Source organism: Ananas comosus, linkage group 7 (assembly GCF_001540865.1).
Source record: "Ananas comosus cultivar F153 linkage group 7, ASM154086v1, whole genome shotgun sequence".
Taxonomy (NCBI): domain Eukaryota; kingdom Viridiplantae; phylum Streptophyta; class Magnoliopsida; order Poales; family Bromeliaceae; genus Ananas; species Ananas comosus.
The window spans coordinates 1464396-1480879 of NC_033627.1; the positions used below are offsets into that span (position 1 = coordinate 1464396).

A 16484-nucleotide genomic window follows, 5' to 3' on the forward strand; every position below is an offset into this window, starting at 1 on the left:
CAACCGTAAAATGTCACGTAGAAGACTAACACTATATTGGCTTACAAATTTTCTGCAGCGTAGTGTACAAAATTTTTCTACACGATAGGTAATCGTGCAGACCATTTGAGACAGGATTAGTCAAAATATCATATCGACCACCCATCTAAGAAAGGCAGGACCTGCACACAGCACAATCGAAAATTCATGCTGTATATTCAAATATTCGGCATATTTGATCACTTGAATAATCAAATTTTTCGGTGTAGTCTCTACCAGTCAAAAGTTATAATTTTTCTTGTAATTGTTTAATTTATTCCTTTGTATAAGTGATGAAATCATTTTAGTTAAACAAAATTAGAAAGGTTACTTAAAAGCAAAATATTAAGATGCTCGGGCGGAAATAATAGGATACAACTAGCTTAGATCGAGTGTCAGATAACAAAATAAATTTGATAGCTTAGTCTCAATCGTTCGTCATTCTGAAGCAGAAAGAGCGGTAAATCATAATATGGTTGATGAAAGAGATTTCGATTCACCATATAAATGAACTAATCATCAGTTACAATTGAATCTTTAATTTTCAATTTGTAACTGTGCTCTTCTTAAGTCCTACTTTTCAGGGACCAATTTGTGATAAGCGAATTAATATGAGGATTATAAAGAGACTGTGCACAAATTTTACGCAAAACTCCCTGATGACTTAGCTAAAGATCAAACGGTCGAAATCGTCGCTGTACCCAAGTCAAAGATACGACCCTTTCCTTTTGACTTTCCCGTTACCATTACCCGCATTTCAAAGCATCACACGTCAGCGTCATCTAGTTTTTATTGAAGCTGTCCAAAATATCCGATACACCATATCCGATCCGAACCCTATCCGGATCCGAACTGGACCCGATAAAAAATAAATAGTATACGAGTAAAAAAAATACCCATTAAAGTTTCGGATATGGGTTCGAATATTTTATACCCATATCCGATTTGGACCCGACCCAAACCCAACTTTTAAATGGGTAGGGTCCGGAATAGTTTTTAAATTCGGAACCGATAAAATATCCGATAGTAAATAAAAAAATTTTGAATTTTTAAAGTTGAAGGATCAATTTTAATAGGACTTATAGACGAAGGATCTCTAAATATTTTCATCCTAGAGAAACATTGAAACCCTAGCCGCTCTTTTACTATTTTCTTTTTTCTAACTTTTTTACTCTTTATTTTTAGCTCTTTATTTTTTTGTTTCATTTCCGCCTAAGAATTTTTTATGAAACAATATTTCTATTGTCGTCATCATTAACGATATTAATCCTTTACAAGTGTGGTACAAGTGAGTTTTTTTTCTAAATTCCTTCTCCAATCATAGTCAACAACCTAGTTATTTTTTTATAAATATTCTATTTAATAAATTTTCTAATTCATCTTTATTTTTTTCCCTTTTTTTTGAATGTTAGTATATAATATTAGTAATTACTACAACTTATATTCTCTTTATCTATAATATGGTATCAAAATTTTTTAATTTTTGTGTGTTTATATATAGAATTATTTTGAATTTTAGACTTTTAATCAGTAAATATAATGGTCAAAATAAGTTTTGCCCAAACAATTTAATAAAGTCTATATATATATATATATAGGTACCCGTATACGACCATAATCGGTTTTGAACAGGTAGTATACGAATAGGCACTATCCAGACCCGTTCAAATAGATCCGATGAGTATATTAGTAACTTAAGTATCCAGATCCGGACCCGATGCAATATTAAATGGGTAGGGCATATTTTTTTTTTTCTAACCATTTCTTTTTAGGGTACGGGTACAGTATATCAACTATCCAGACCCGACCCGGTCCACGGACACCTCTAGTTTTTATTCACACCCCCTACGAAAACTACAAAGCTAGTCGCAATGTTATTTTCTTTCCAATAAATTGTGTACAAACTTTTAAACTTTGATATTGAAAATTTTAAAAGTTTTAATTTAGTTTTTAAACTTTTAACACTAATTTATTTTTGTCTATAATTATTTTAAGATTAAAACTTATTTAGTTCATTTGTTTATTCATATTATAGCATGAATTTTATTGTCCCTTCTTTATTATTTCGTACATTCAATTCAGATATATTGAATAATAAGTTGGGAATGTGCGATGAAAAAGATAGTGAATAAATGGAAGATATAGATATACAGATACATTGGATGTGAGTAAACTAAAATTTGGGTGAATGTTGGGGACTAGAGTTGCAATTTACCCATTTTCCTTCGTTTGGAACAGGTCTATTTAAACGGGACATATTTGGCACATGCGGGCTCCACGTGTCATCCTCAACGGTGACAAATGAGCGTTTCACAATAATTTTTTAATTCGTCATCCAAATGGAAATAAATTGATGGAATGAGACAGAAAGAGAAAGAGAGAGAGAGAGAGAGAGAGAGAGAGAGAGAGATCAAACGAATGGACTTTGACTAAGGCAAAGTCCAAGATTTTAGCCATTAAAATGCTTCGTATTTATAAGCTAAGAGAGGCTCATTCACAGGGAGAAACAGGTTATTATGAGATGAATAACAATACATAAAAGAAGAGAAAGAGGGAGAAAGGAGATGGAGAAGAGTATTGATCAAAAGGAGCAAGAAATAGTGTTGGTGGAAGATGAGGAGGATTTGGTGCTTCCGGGGTTCCGATTCCACCCCACCGACGAAGAGCTCGTCGGGTTTTATCTCCGTCGCAAGGTCGATAAGAAGTTGCTGAGCATCGAGATCATTAGACAGATCGATATCTATAAGTATAGCCCATGGGATCTTCCAAGTAAGTTGCATGGGTTTGATCTTTTCTATTTTTCTTTTCTTTTTTGTTCCTAATAGAATTCAGTGTGTTATATATCTTTAATAACTAATTATTATACTGAACCTTCATTTTATTCAGTGATTACATATTTTCCTATTAAGTAGTGCAATTAGTTCTTGATGAGTTCATTAATTATTTAAACATATTAATTTGTATTAATCAGAAGAGAGAGAGAGAGAGACTTAAGTTCAACAAGTGAATCATGCATGGAAACCACAAGCCAACAAGTGAATCTTGTCCCAATAACTAGTGCAATTAGTACGTAATTATTTAAACATATATATTAATTTGTTCTTTAAGAGTTCATTAATTATGTAAAAATATATATTAATTTGTTCTAATCAAACAAATAAGAGAGATTTAAGTTCAACAAAGTGATATCATGCATGAAATCCACAAACCAGCACCATGCCATATAAAGGAGAGCAAACTAATTAATCATGTATGCACGTAAAATCTATCCTTAATAATAAAGGATCAATATTTTCTATTAGATTTGTGCAAAGGATGAAAAAAAAAATCAAAAATACAATTACAAGCTTTTTCGACTCTCATTCTTTTTTTAATTTTTACATCAACTCTACAACTTTTTGAAGTTCACTTCAACTTTGTAATTGAGTTAATGTTAATTCTGAGAATCATTTGCAACCTAAGGAGCTGAAGATTCATTAGCTTGATTTAATTTCCCTTTTTCACCCTTTTTATTTGGGAGAACCTCGTTTGTTCATTCTTTAATAAGTGATTAATTGTATAACAGAAGCTAGTACAGTTGGTGGGGAAAAAGAATGGTACTTCTTCTGTTTGAGGGGACGAAAATACAGGAACAGCATCAGGCCCAACAGGGTCACTGGGTCAGGATTTTGGAAAGCAACCGGGATCGACCGGCCGATATACTCTTCAACCAATATCGGAGAGTGCATTGGCTTGAAGAAGTCCTTAGTTTACTACAGAGGAAGTGCGGGGAAAGGTACGAAGACTGACTGGATGATGCATGAATTTCGCCTTCCCTCTAGCGGCAAAGACAATGATACTCACCCTAGCATCCAAGAAGCTGTAAGATTTCTCTTCTTCTTCGAGTATTTCTCGTACTACATTTGGCTTGGCTTCTCAAACAACTTCTTTGGTTCCGAGAAAAAGCTAGTTCGATAAACTAGGCCCTTGACTAACAAAAAAAAACTGGAGATTTACTATCGATCATCATAGGCTAAAATGAGCTCCTTGCCCCAAAAATAGGACTTGAACTTTGTACCTCTTTTTAGTAAGGAGCTTGCATTAGTGCTTCTTCTATCAATACTTCTTCAAATAGCTCTGTTCAATAGTTAGCAATGTGAAAGAAGCTTAGTCGAGTCAAACAAGCACTTTATCAAAGTCATTTTCACGACCCGGATCAAAGTTCTAAATTATTGATAATTATTAACTCTTTTTTTCGTTGTACTGATCAAATTGCAGGAAATTTGGACAATTTGTCGAATCTTCAAGAGAAACATATCATTCAACAAGAAATACCAACAAGAATGGAATGGATCAAATAGCAAGAAACGGAAACTAATCGAATGTGCTTCAACAACAAGCAGTTTTGAGTCTGTTAGTGTAGGAGATCAGTATAAGTTGTTTGGAGCCCACAACAATCCACACGGCGAGGCGCCTAAGTTGGTTTATAACAACTACACAGAGAGAGACAACGAATCATTCCAAGTACAATATTCGAGCGTTACTAGCCCAGTTGTAACAGAAAATCACTCATTAGCAACAGTGCATAATCCAAACTTTGCGAATCCGGCGTCGAATGAGTTCATGAAAGATGGCAACTGGGATGAGCTTGGGAGGATAATGGAGTTCTGGACAGATACAAACACAGCTTACTAACGTAGATAAATATATATTTAGGAGATTATACTACATATGTTTTTTTTTTTTTTCTTCTTTCTCCCTTAATTTCTGATCCCATAAGTATGTAGTGAGATCACAGCATAGATTATATACAACTGCTAAACTAGCGAGTATAGGTAATAATTAATCCCTCCAGGGGCATATCTCATGCTGACATTTAATACTTCGAGTATAAATAGAATAAGGTTCCCTTTTTGTGAATTATACATGTGTGCTGGTACTGATATAAATCGTACTGTGAGGCGCAAGTGCTTATTTTGTTGAGGGACCAAACTTTGTCAATAATTAGTATATGAATCTTTATGATATGATATATGGACTTTAAAAGTTTGGCTACTATGCTATTAATATCACTAAGTTTTTTACCGTTAGATTTACCATTTTGAGATCATATTTTTTATTCAACTATTCGCTCAATCGTGAAGGACTATTATAATCATAACCGTACATCTCTTAATCTAAGGGCCGAAAACTTAATAACACCAATGATCTGGTGCTATTAATAATATAGTAGTCTTGTTTTGTACTTTGATTGGATTTCTTATCTTATTTATAAACTGTAAAGCCTCTAAATATATGCATGGTTTTTTTTTTTTGGCGTATTAAAATAAAGTTGGGCAGTTATACATGTTTGGTGATATTAATTAGTACGTATCGATTTGTAAGATAGTGATGCAGTGCTTGCTTCTTATCTCATTTCTGAACCTTCTAAATATATGGTCTTGTATGGATTTCTGTATACATACATGCTGCTGTGGGTGGTTGTATTAATGCTGGCGGTTTTTTCATGATCAGCTTGAGTTTGCCTCATCTTTGAGTTCTTTTAAAACAAACGTAATAAGTTTAAACCCATAAATAGATTTAGAATTAATTTAAGTCAAGCTTCTGAACTGTTTGGCTTTATTCAGCTGTCAAAGTTAGGTCAACATGTGCGATATACAATCTTTCTTTTATTATGTACTTAAATATAAATATATGTGTATATATCTCTCAGTTCATAAATTCATATTAAAGTCGGATTGAAATTATCATAAAAGGGCTTGGTGGCAATAAGCTTGATGGTTGGTACCCGAGATTTCAAGTTTGAATTCTAATTGATTCATATTTCCAGCTAAATTTATTTCTAAATTAAATAAATGAAGCAGATAGCGTGCTACTTATTTCTCTCTCAAAAGAAGAAGAAACCATCATAAAAAAGTCATCCATCAGTCATCATTGACCGTACCTAGCATAGTTTGCCTAAAGGCTCGAGTTCAAATTGAAAATCTTAAGTATTTTACTTTTTAATCGAGTTCATTTCTAAAAAAATGAATGAAACCAACTATATATTGTGGCATAACTAATTTGCTAGACTTAGAAATGTTTACTCACATTTGAAAGTGTTCTTTATATACAAATTGCTTTTCATTACTTTCCAATTTGGGAGTTGGGACTGTTGGAGATGATCGTGCCATGACCGAATTTAGCTTAGCATTACATGGCCAAGTCCGGGCGAGTGAACCGGAAATGAACCAAGGGGAGTAAAAATCCATCGAAGTTTCTCTCAAAAAAAAAATCCATCGAAGTTGCACTAAAACCCTGCGATCCATATTGTAGCGAACCCGTCACTCATCGTTAGCTAGTAGCTACAATTACAAAACCCCACGAATTAAAATCTCCCCTATTTAAGCGCCCCTTACAGAGGGTAAAGGAAACGATACCACCACAAGTTGCCCGCGGTGTTGCGCAGAGCGCGCCATGGAAAGCATCGTCGCCGCTTCCTCCGCGACGCGTTCCCTTCTTCTCCCCCGCTCTCTCCCCATCTCCGCCGCCGCGAACCCGGAGATCGCGAAGAGCCCCTTCTCCTCCTCTCTCTCCTCCTCCCCCTCCACCACCCCATCCTCCTCCTCCTCCTCCTCCGCCTCCGCGCCTCCTTGGAGCTCCAAGAACCCTAAATACCCTCGGATTCTGCCGCCTCCTCGGTGCTCTTCGTCCGGATCCCGCGAAGAACCCGTCCCTTCGCGCGACCTCGCTCTCCTCTTCGAAGTCGAAGGGTTTGCTTCTTCTTCGCCTCCTTGCCCTAATTCTTCTTTGGTTTCGTCGATTTACTTCTTCTTGTTTCGATCCGATTCCGTAGCATTTCTTTTTTGTTGTTTGAGGTACTGGATATAGGACGAGACCCTTGCTCTCCCCTTGTGGCGCTCGCTTCTGTAAACTATTCTTTGTCACGAACTAGATATTTCAATCTAAGATCGATATTGGAATGCAAAAGCACTGCCTGTCAACAAAGTTCCTGAGCGGTTTGTTTGTTTGTTGGATTTTTCATGGAACAAAGAAAATGCCCAGGTCTGTAAGAACTGAGAGGATATAATATGTTATTGAATTTCCGATATGATATTACTTGTTAATTATCAAGTCAAGGATTACCCAAGAAATATTAGTTACGGAGATTCTCCTCAAATGCTTTGAGATCATCATCCAAGAAAGTTAAAGAGGCCCGCAGCGGTCTGTATCTTGAAGTTCGAGTGGTTTTTCTTTATAACAAAGTTGAATTAGTGAATTTCATGGAGGCATTGTTGTGGAGAAGGTGAACATATTCTTTAGAAAATGATAGGGTATCTAGATATACATAGGCAGTGGATAGATTTAATTGCAAAGGATACTCATTGAGTACTTCGTGTGTGTTAGTCCACCAAGTCCTAGGCAGCCTCAAGCTCAAAGGTTTAAGTAATTGTTTTGGATGAGTAGCACCTCAGTCCCGTCTTTTATACTATAAGACAAGATCTCGTATTGGACTTTGTAATATCACTTCTGTATTCAGTGGCAATGCTGGTTAAAGAATGTACTACAATTTAAAGGCATATAATGGCCAAGCTTTGAGATGTTTAGTAAACATGTAACTTTGATGTATTTTCCACATGTTTAATCCTTTTCTCCGTAGTAACTTTTGATAAGTTAATTTAGAAGCAAGCTGTTGTTTGAGGTTGCCAACCTTTCCCCTTTTGACACGCATCCATCTTTTGATCTGCATAGAATTCCAGGGCATGAAATTTATGTGAATTTTCATAAAAAGGTGTAGTTTTGTCTCTTCTTAGAAATTACAACCGACAATTTCAAAAGAAAAACAACCCTACAGCCTTAGAAAAAGTTAGGATATTATTGCATAAAAGTAAAGTAATTGAATAAATAGAATTAGAAAGCATGCAGATGTGGTTTAATAATTCTCTTTGCCATCATAAGGGCATTATGTACTACCGTTCTCATTTTATAAATAGCGGTCAGTACAAGATTTTCCTTCAAGTTGAGTAACAATTATTAGTTTAAGCTTTGTTGAAGCTTTTTTTTCCTTTTTCTTTGAGCGTAGGGAAGTTAAATCAGAGAAATTAAGCTAACAAAGAATTGTTTATTTGAATTTCAAATGACGTTTTTAATGTTATAAGGAAAGTAAATCAAGTATCCTTTTGCAATTAATGAACTATTAACTACTCTGCTTATTAGTTATGGGGCATCTTATCTGCATTTCCATCTGGGACCTACGTGATATAAGTTTAGCACTTCTATTGTCATCTAAAGAATGTTTTTTTTTGGATGACCTTACTTTTAGTCTCTCCTCGCAATTTTCAGGGTTCTCGCTGATGTGAATCGCTTTGGCAATCGTCAAGCTTTCAATGTAGGTGCGGCTAATGTGATAGCACTCTTTTCCTTACTAGATTATCTCCCTTCCTGGGCTGTCTGTTATTTGATTCTTTATCTTTTTTACATAGCTTTATACCATGTAATGAGAACTTTATAAAGCTCTTCCCTTCAGCAGAAAAGTTTTAAATTATTCAAAGATCTTTATATAATTTGCTAATTGAATGTATCATGTTCCATATCCTTTTGGTTAACTTCTTACTCCAGATTTTCTGATGTCTTCAGCATTTCAGAAACTTGGCTTAGATTGTGCTAATTGGACTGAGCCAATATATGCTGACTTGGTGAGGTTAGTAGTTAAATATTTTTTTTGTTTGATTTATAGGTTGCGCACCATGTCTCAGAGTTTCTATTGTTATTTCTTGTTTCTTGTCATATTTGAAGTTCTTATATCATCTTGTTTACCAACCATCTCTTCTCTTGTGGGATTTTTAGCAATTTATTTTACTTGATTATATTGTAATAAAGTGTCTCTATGATGGTTTTTGTCTTGATAACATTTGTAAAAATCATATTGCCAGAGGCCTCTTTTTTTTTTTGCAGGAAATCTGGTGGTGATGAAGAAAGGATGCTGATTTTATTTTTTAACAGGGTGTAGTAGCCTTCCCCTTTGCCTTAATTACATATGGTTGTGCATAATGCTCCTATGTATGGCTCGTCACGAATGCCCTTTCCGTTGTATGTGCCTGGTATAGAATACTGGATCTTCTTCAGTTGGAATTGTTGTCGACCTCTACCATGTAGAGGAATTTTGGTATCTTCCAGACAATTAAGGGTCATTAGGTGGAAAATGGCATTATGGATACAAATAAATGCCAGTGATTTTGCAAAAACATTGGATTCATCACAATTATTGTATTTTAGGTAAATAACATCATCTATTATTTTCAGAGAGAGAAAACTGTTCAAATGTGAAAAATTAGCATCTGTAATCACTAGAGAAATGCAAGAGATGCAAGGACTTATACTGCATAGTTCCGTTTAGTATATTGAATATGTCGTTCCTATTATTTTAATATTCAATCCGATTATTTTACATGTTGATTAGTATAATAAATGGAAAAGGCGCATGGTAATTCATAAAGACAATACTAGGTATGTATTCACAGCTTCCAAAGGCCCTTGTTCATTCAACGCATTATCTAATTTAAAGAACCAGTCTTTAGTCAGATAAAGGAGACTCTGTTATATATTGTTCGAAGGCCTGTTCCGAGATCTCTCATACTGGCAGTATATTATAATTGTGAAAGAAATTTTTGTAAGTTAGGATGGCAAATTCATCATAATAATTAAAAAAAGGAGAGAAAAGACAAAAACTAATCACTAGGTAGGGTTTGAGATAGTGATGGTACTCTGGTAGCAGGATATGAATTTCAAAAAAGGGAGAAAAGAAACTAGTTGTATTAGGTGGTGGGAGAACTGGAATGAAATCCGAGTTGAAGGAATGAATAAGAGATGGTAGCATGGTTGAATGAGAGGAGTATGAGGAACAATTCTCAAAGAGTCTATAACAAAGATGGGCAACTCATGAAGAGTCTATGACAGGGATAGGAGAAGTGTTTTTTATAAAAGGACTGATAATGAATGTTACCTTTAGGGTTCCGCATATGTAAGCATGAAAGTCAATTCCTATGCCAGTGCGGTGTTAAATCATTTTGAGATTATATTCCTTTTATGTTAAATGTCGCATACACATTCTGTCACTTCTAACATTAAATTCTGCAGATTGGCTGGCCCACCTCGTTGCCTACAAATGAGAAGGAAACATTCATGAAAAGCATTATGCGGGAAAAGGTTATTGTGCCTCTGAGAAATCACATAGTTGCTTTATGATATATCAGTTCTTAAGTCAGTTTGTAATTAGTACTCTGATATAATTGTTACTGTTGGTGATCTTGAAGATTTTATTAGCATTGATCAATACTAACCACTTTCCTTCAAGAGAAATAAAGATGACCTTTTGTTTAGACATTCGAGAATATTTGCTTTATGAGAACAAGTTTTTGTTATGTAATATGTATTGAAATTTGAACCTCCTCTCTTCTCTGGTCTATGTTGTTGGCATGAGGCACAATGAAATCCGTTGGCACTGTGCATGCTGCCCTGTGTAAGTTGGCATGAGTGGATCAATAATTCATGGTTTTATTGTCAAGCCTTCTTAACTTTTTGTTGTGCTTCAACCAATATTTTCTGGAAAAAGCTATTATAGTGATGATGGTTAATGACCCTCTCAAGTATTTTATTAACTTAGTTTGCTCAACTCCATATTGATTCAAATAGTAGTCTTCATGTATTCTGATCTTTGACATCGTCCCATGCTTTTTAGGTGGCTATTTTGTGATAGAGAATGTTGTGATGATAGGGACTTCTTTTTGCACTTTTTCCTATGTTATACGATTGTGATGATTCATGATTTTCGTGCATTTAATACTTGTGAACTCTATTCTTTGGACTGAAGTGTTCCTATCATGTATTGGTTTTAATCATAACTTCTGCTCAAATCGGGGATTAATGGAGGAATAGCATCTCATTAATGGACTTCAATTTAGTGGAACCCGAGGCATAGTTATTATTGATGTTGTTAAGTTGCATTCCATATGGTGTGTTTGTTGTACTTTGTCAGTTCCCAAAGCTCATAGTTTGATCGTATTGGCACCCTTCTTATTAAGGTGATTATTATATCATAATTTGGCTATTGACAATATGATTCTTTGTACAGAGGAAAGCTTTGGAAGAATATGCAGCATCTGGCAGCTTGCCTTTGCGTCCTGGAGTTGAAAAGTAATTCCCGTTTTGCCTTGTTCTCTTACTTCACTGCAAGAGCATTGTCTATAGTCATACTAGTTCTCATAAATTAGTTGAAAAGAAAATCATTGTTCATATATCTTTAACATTTGGGGAATTTTGTATCTGTCATAAAATGGTTTTTTTTTTTTTTTGTATTATTTAGATTGTTTTTCACTATCATAACTCTATGTTCTGTGGTAAATGCACCGTCCTTTCTAGAGGTGCCACTGTTTAATTTCTTTGTCTCTATTTCTTTTTAAAAGGTTGATCTAGCCAAAGTGAGATTCTTTATTCCTTTGAGAAAATTTTCTCTTTTCTTAAGGTTGATGCCTTAATATCTTTTTGAACTTCTCAACTAATCGCGTGTGTTTGTCTTTGTGCACTCTTTTTACTTTGTTTTATTATATTATTGTGATTCCTGTTTCTAATTTGTATTTCCCATTTTGAAATGGCAGTTTCATTGATGATGCAATTAAGGAAAGTATACCTGTTGTCATACTGACAACATATGGCAGAAATGGGGAGAAAATGTCCAGGTTTGTCTAGCTTCTGTTCACTTTTTAGTATAAAAGGGTGTAGGTATACATAATAATCAAGTCTTATATGGCAGAAAGTATACTTGTTGTCATACTGACAACATATAGCAGAAATGGGGAGAAAATGTCCAGGTTCGTCTAGCTTCTGTTTACTTTTTAGTATAAAAGGGTGTAGGTATACATAATAATCAAGTCTTATATGTCATGGCAAGTAAGAGGCACTCGAAATTCCTGATTCAAAATTGTTGTACTATGGGTGATTTGCACATTGAGCTTGGGAACTTGATCTATATGTGCATGAAATTCCGGAGTAATGGCCTAGAATGACAATTCATTACGGAGATTTATGGTCTTCTGAGTTGTTCACTTTTGAATTAGTTAACAGTGAGGCTTGGAGTCCTGCGCAAACAATTAGCATGTTAAAATTCAACTTTAACATTTGCTCTTGATTTACCTTATTAGGATGATCCAATAACTATCTAAAGTGTGAGAACATATACAAGAAAATTGCACAATGTATTTTAGACCTGACCATAGGTATGCAGAGAAGCCATTAGTACTCCATATATAAGAAATATCTAAGGATTTTTTTTTATCTCATAAATGCAATTCTGTCCCTTCAATCTTACATGCAGATCTATCACCGAAAAACTTGGACATGATCGATTATCAAAAATAAAAGTAATGGGAAAGGAAGAGGTTGAAGGAAGCTTCTATGGACAACTTGTTCTGGGGAAAGGAATATCATCTAGCTTGGATGAGCAACTGCTCAAAGAAGCACGAAAAGCAGGTGAGAATTGAAGCTATAGATGTTCTGCTGCCATATTACATTTCAACAATTGAAATTGGTCCCTGTGACAAGTCTCCTTTGTAGACATAAAGAAATTGTATAATTTGTATTTGTCACATTGCTACAGCATCATTGGAGAAGCAAAGGATTGCTGAGGAGGTTGCTTCCATTCTGAAATTAAGTGTTGACATTAATATGGGCCTATCTGAGAGGTTTTCAATTTTCTGTTTCTTGTTTTCTTTTCAGCACTTATTTTTGTCAGCTGTATTTCTGTTGTGCCTCCAAAGCTTCTCAATCAGTTTGTGCACAACTTGTCCTGTGTCATTGGTATATCTAACTAATGTCAGAAGCATTATTTTTTATTCCATCTTTTTATATTAATCCCACATAGTTACTTCAATATTCGTATCTCAATCTGTTATCTATTAGTTTCAGAAAGCATCTTAATCTGTTATCAATGCATTGAAGGCATTTCTCCATTTTGGAAGTCAACCACAATCACCTAGGCAAAATCTTCAACTTCATCTTTTTTGGGTTTAGTACTCATATTTATTTCTTGTGGACCTGTGGTCAAAATTATTTTATGTCATATAATGATTTATAGTGTTGAATTTGGTTTGCTAGATTAAATTGTTTATACTTGGTTGGTCATTGGCTTGCAGCTGCTAGTATTGTACTTCTTATGTCAGCTACCGAACTTCACCATAGATAAGTCAGATAATATGAGAGTACTTGAGATGTTTACATTGTTGAGCTTGTTTGTTCAGTTGAAATTTGAAACTCAAAATTATGTTCACTGGATCAATTCAATCTTAACTTCTTAATTCTTTTGCAGCTTCGAAACTATTGTGGCAGCACTGCGAGCTGGGGCTGAATATGCAGGGTTGCCTGTGCAAAATTGTGTGCTTATTGCGGGCAACCAATCTGGTGCTCTTGCAGCTGAGCACATAGGCATGCCTTGTGTTGTTCTAAGGAACAGGTGAAGAATTTTCCTGCCTATATGTCCCCTCATGTTAGAATTAAACTTCTATTTTCGGAAATATTGCTCATTACACTTTCTGCATGATGTTCTGATGCTTAGCTGATAACAAGTCAAAACTTGAAAATATTCAACACTAATGCTTCCCATGCCCGTCTTTTGTTTCTTAATTAAAGGAGTCCCATTAAATCTCTGAAACTATTAGCTCATTAATCTGTGAAAAAAATGCCTAATGATTTCTAAATTCGAATGAAATACAATAAAATATGTGCTGGTTTTCTGCATTGATTTTACACTTTTGATTGTTACAGCTGTAGTTAGTACTTCTATATGATCGACTGCTATAGTTTCTCTCCTTCCTCTTTTTTTTTTTTCTTTTTTTTTTTTTTTTTTTTTTTTATTTGCCTAATTTGAGTGGCTTTTAACTGTCTGAATTCCTAATTCGTCCCTGTTGTTTCAGCTTCACAGCTCGAGCCGAGTTTCGTTCTGCAAAGGCTGTGATGGATGGGTTTGGTGGAGCAGATTTAACAATCTCAAAGCTACGCAGCAAACGATGGTCCTGACTATTGATAAATAAATATGCAGCTAATACATAAGAAACCAGTTACACTTATATACGGCATTGTTCGTGGTAAATTCTGCATCCAGATGCAAAAGGAGAGGTATGATTCTTGCAGCACAGTATTTTCATGCATTCCCTGCTGATTGTTCCTTGCATATATTGCCGGCAGCAACATCTGAGCTTTTATATATATATATATATACTATTTATATATATAATGAATATTATAATAATATATATTATATATACTATATTTAATTATGATACTATACGTATCATAGTACGCAAGCCCTTAGATACTATTGAGTTTTCGCTCCGTTGGATGAAGGAAGGGTATGATGCGGTTAGAATCGTAGTGTCCGGTTAATTAATAGCTGGTCCCCTAGGGTTGAGTGGGTGGTTGGTTAATAGTAATAATCTACACGCGATGGAAATGCGTCAAAGGGAGATCTAACGGCTAGAAAACTCAATAGTACCAAGGCTGGATACTATCCGATGTATCTACCGGGGCATATATATATCATAGCCATGACTACTATACTATTATGAGTATTGGAGCCTCTACCATAAGTTGTTTCAAATGTTGTGAGCTTCCGAATCGAGATCTCTCATTCATAATATAGATTATAGGATTTGAAATTCTGAAAATAATTTTCGATAATTTTCGAATTCATATAAAAGTCCATAAGTGGGCGCTGATAAAATCGGATTATTGATCTTTATTCTATATAGTGACATAGAATTTTTTATCAAAAATCAACAAACTCTCGATTCTTTTAAACAACGTTAAACTAGCAATATCCATACGCCTAGGTTAAAAATTGTCAAATTTGTGACTCTTGATCGTAAGGTTAAAAATGTCGAAAATTATACATTTGATTGTCTAAGTAAGTTTTAAATGCAACTGTATAATAACGTTTAACGAGTGTGGCATCCGTCGATTCGGAGCTCTATCATCGAAACAACTTATGAGTACAGAGCAATCGTACCATAATATATTAGTAGCGGACTCTATTTATATATATATATATAGAGAGAGAGAGAGAGAGAGAGAGAGAGAGAGAGAGAGAGAGAGAGAGAGTCCAGCTATGGTGCTTGTAAAAGTACCAAGCACTTGGTGCTTGTAAGTTTTTTACCGTTAGATCTACTCCTCGGATCATTTCCAACTATTAGATTATACTATTCAACCAACCACCCACTAAACCCTAGGAAGCCCACATCATCTTAACCGCATATCTTTTAATCCAATAGCTAAAAATCTACAAGCACCAATAACTTGGTACTTTTAAAAGCATAGGAGCTCAATTCTATATATATATATAGATATACACACACACACACGTACACGTCTTCTGTGCTTTGAAAATATGGAGGCATTCATGCTTATAAGTTGTTTTTGATGATAAGACATCCGATTCGACTATCGGCTCCGTTAGGCATAATCTATACTATTGAAACTATTTAGAAGTCAAATTTTATAATTTTTCGACATTATTTACCACGTAATCAAAGTCTAAAAATGATTATTTTAATGGTCAATGTGGTACGTTTTTTAGTTCAATGGTGTAGAACAATCCAAATTATATGATACTTTAATAGAAAATTCTACTTAACATCTATAACAAGATCAATACTTCTAATTTAAAATTTTAGTCTTTTATCACTATTTTGTATGAGATTTTTATTTTCAACCGTTCATTTTTAGCCTACTCGTTTACTAGGCAAATGAAGTTATGGTTTTTAGATAGTTCTAATAGTGTAGATTATGTCTTATAGAATCGATCGTTAAATAGGTTGTTTCAATCGAAAACAACTTACAAGTATTGAGGCCTCCATACTTTTGAAAGTATAGGAAGCTCTCTCTCTCTCTCTCTCTCTCTCTCTCTCTCTCTATATATATATATATATATATATATATATATATATTGATAAATATGTATATATTGGTAATGCAAACACTCATTTCAGCCCTTCAAAAAAGTTGTTTTTTATATTCTAGTAAAGCAATTTCAAGTTTGCATGCATTTTTACTATTTAAGGATAATTGATTATACTGTGGAGTATATGATTTTTGTTGTGAATCACAAAAAATTCTTTGTTTGAGTTTACAATTGATGTAGAATGGCTTGATCGTTTTGCTCAGGTTGTTAAGCGCTGGACTGTTCTGGCAATTAATTCTGAGGTGCCTCCGATACCTTTTTCATTTGAAATAATGGTGCGATGCAATTTGGGCAGCCCTAATAAAGGGAAACTTGAGAATTTTCATATAGCCCCATGCTTGTTTGTGGCCATAACCTCTATCATGTACCAGTTTGTGCTATAGATCATATATGTAAACCAAAATTGTTATCTTCTTTTTTCTCCTCCCTGAACTTGCACCCAAAAAGGAGGTGTTGTCTTGCATCTATTTGTTTAAGAATTAATTATTTCACATTGATATTA

General features: G+C 34.5%; 2 protein-coding genes across 2 annotated transcripts; both read left to right on the top strand.

The window, feature by feature from the left end:
* Window positions 2529-4999, top strand: LOC109713189 (transcription factor JUNGBRUNNEN 1-like). The gene is made up of 3 exons (XM_020237183.1): window positions 2529-2787; window positions 3584-3879; window positions 4276-4999. The coding sequence occupies exons 1-3, from the start codon at window positions 2583-2585 to the stop codon at window positions 4690-4692; spliced, it is 918 nt and encodes a 305-aa protein (XP_020092772.1). The 5' UTR covers window positions 2529-2582; the 3' UTR covers window positions 4693-4999.
* Window positions 6397-16484, top strand: LOC109712999 (haloacid dehalogenase-like hydrolase domain-containing protein At3g48420). The gene is made up of 12 exons (XM_020236902.1): window positions 6397-6749; window positions 8320-8369; window positions 8614-8677; window positions 8932-8980; window positions 10114-10182; window positions 11108-11169; window positions 11631-11711; window positions 12347-12501; window positions 12629-12713; window positions 13337-13480; window positions 13941-14142; window positions 16186-16484. The coding sequence occupies exons 1-11, from the start codon at window positions 6454-6456 to the stop codon at window positions 14041-14043; spliced, it is 1158 nt and encodes a 385-aa protein (XP_020092491.1). The 5' UTR covers window positions 6397-6453; the 3' UTR covers window positions 14044-14142; window positions 16186-16484.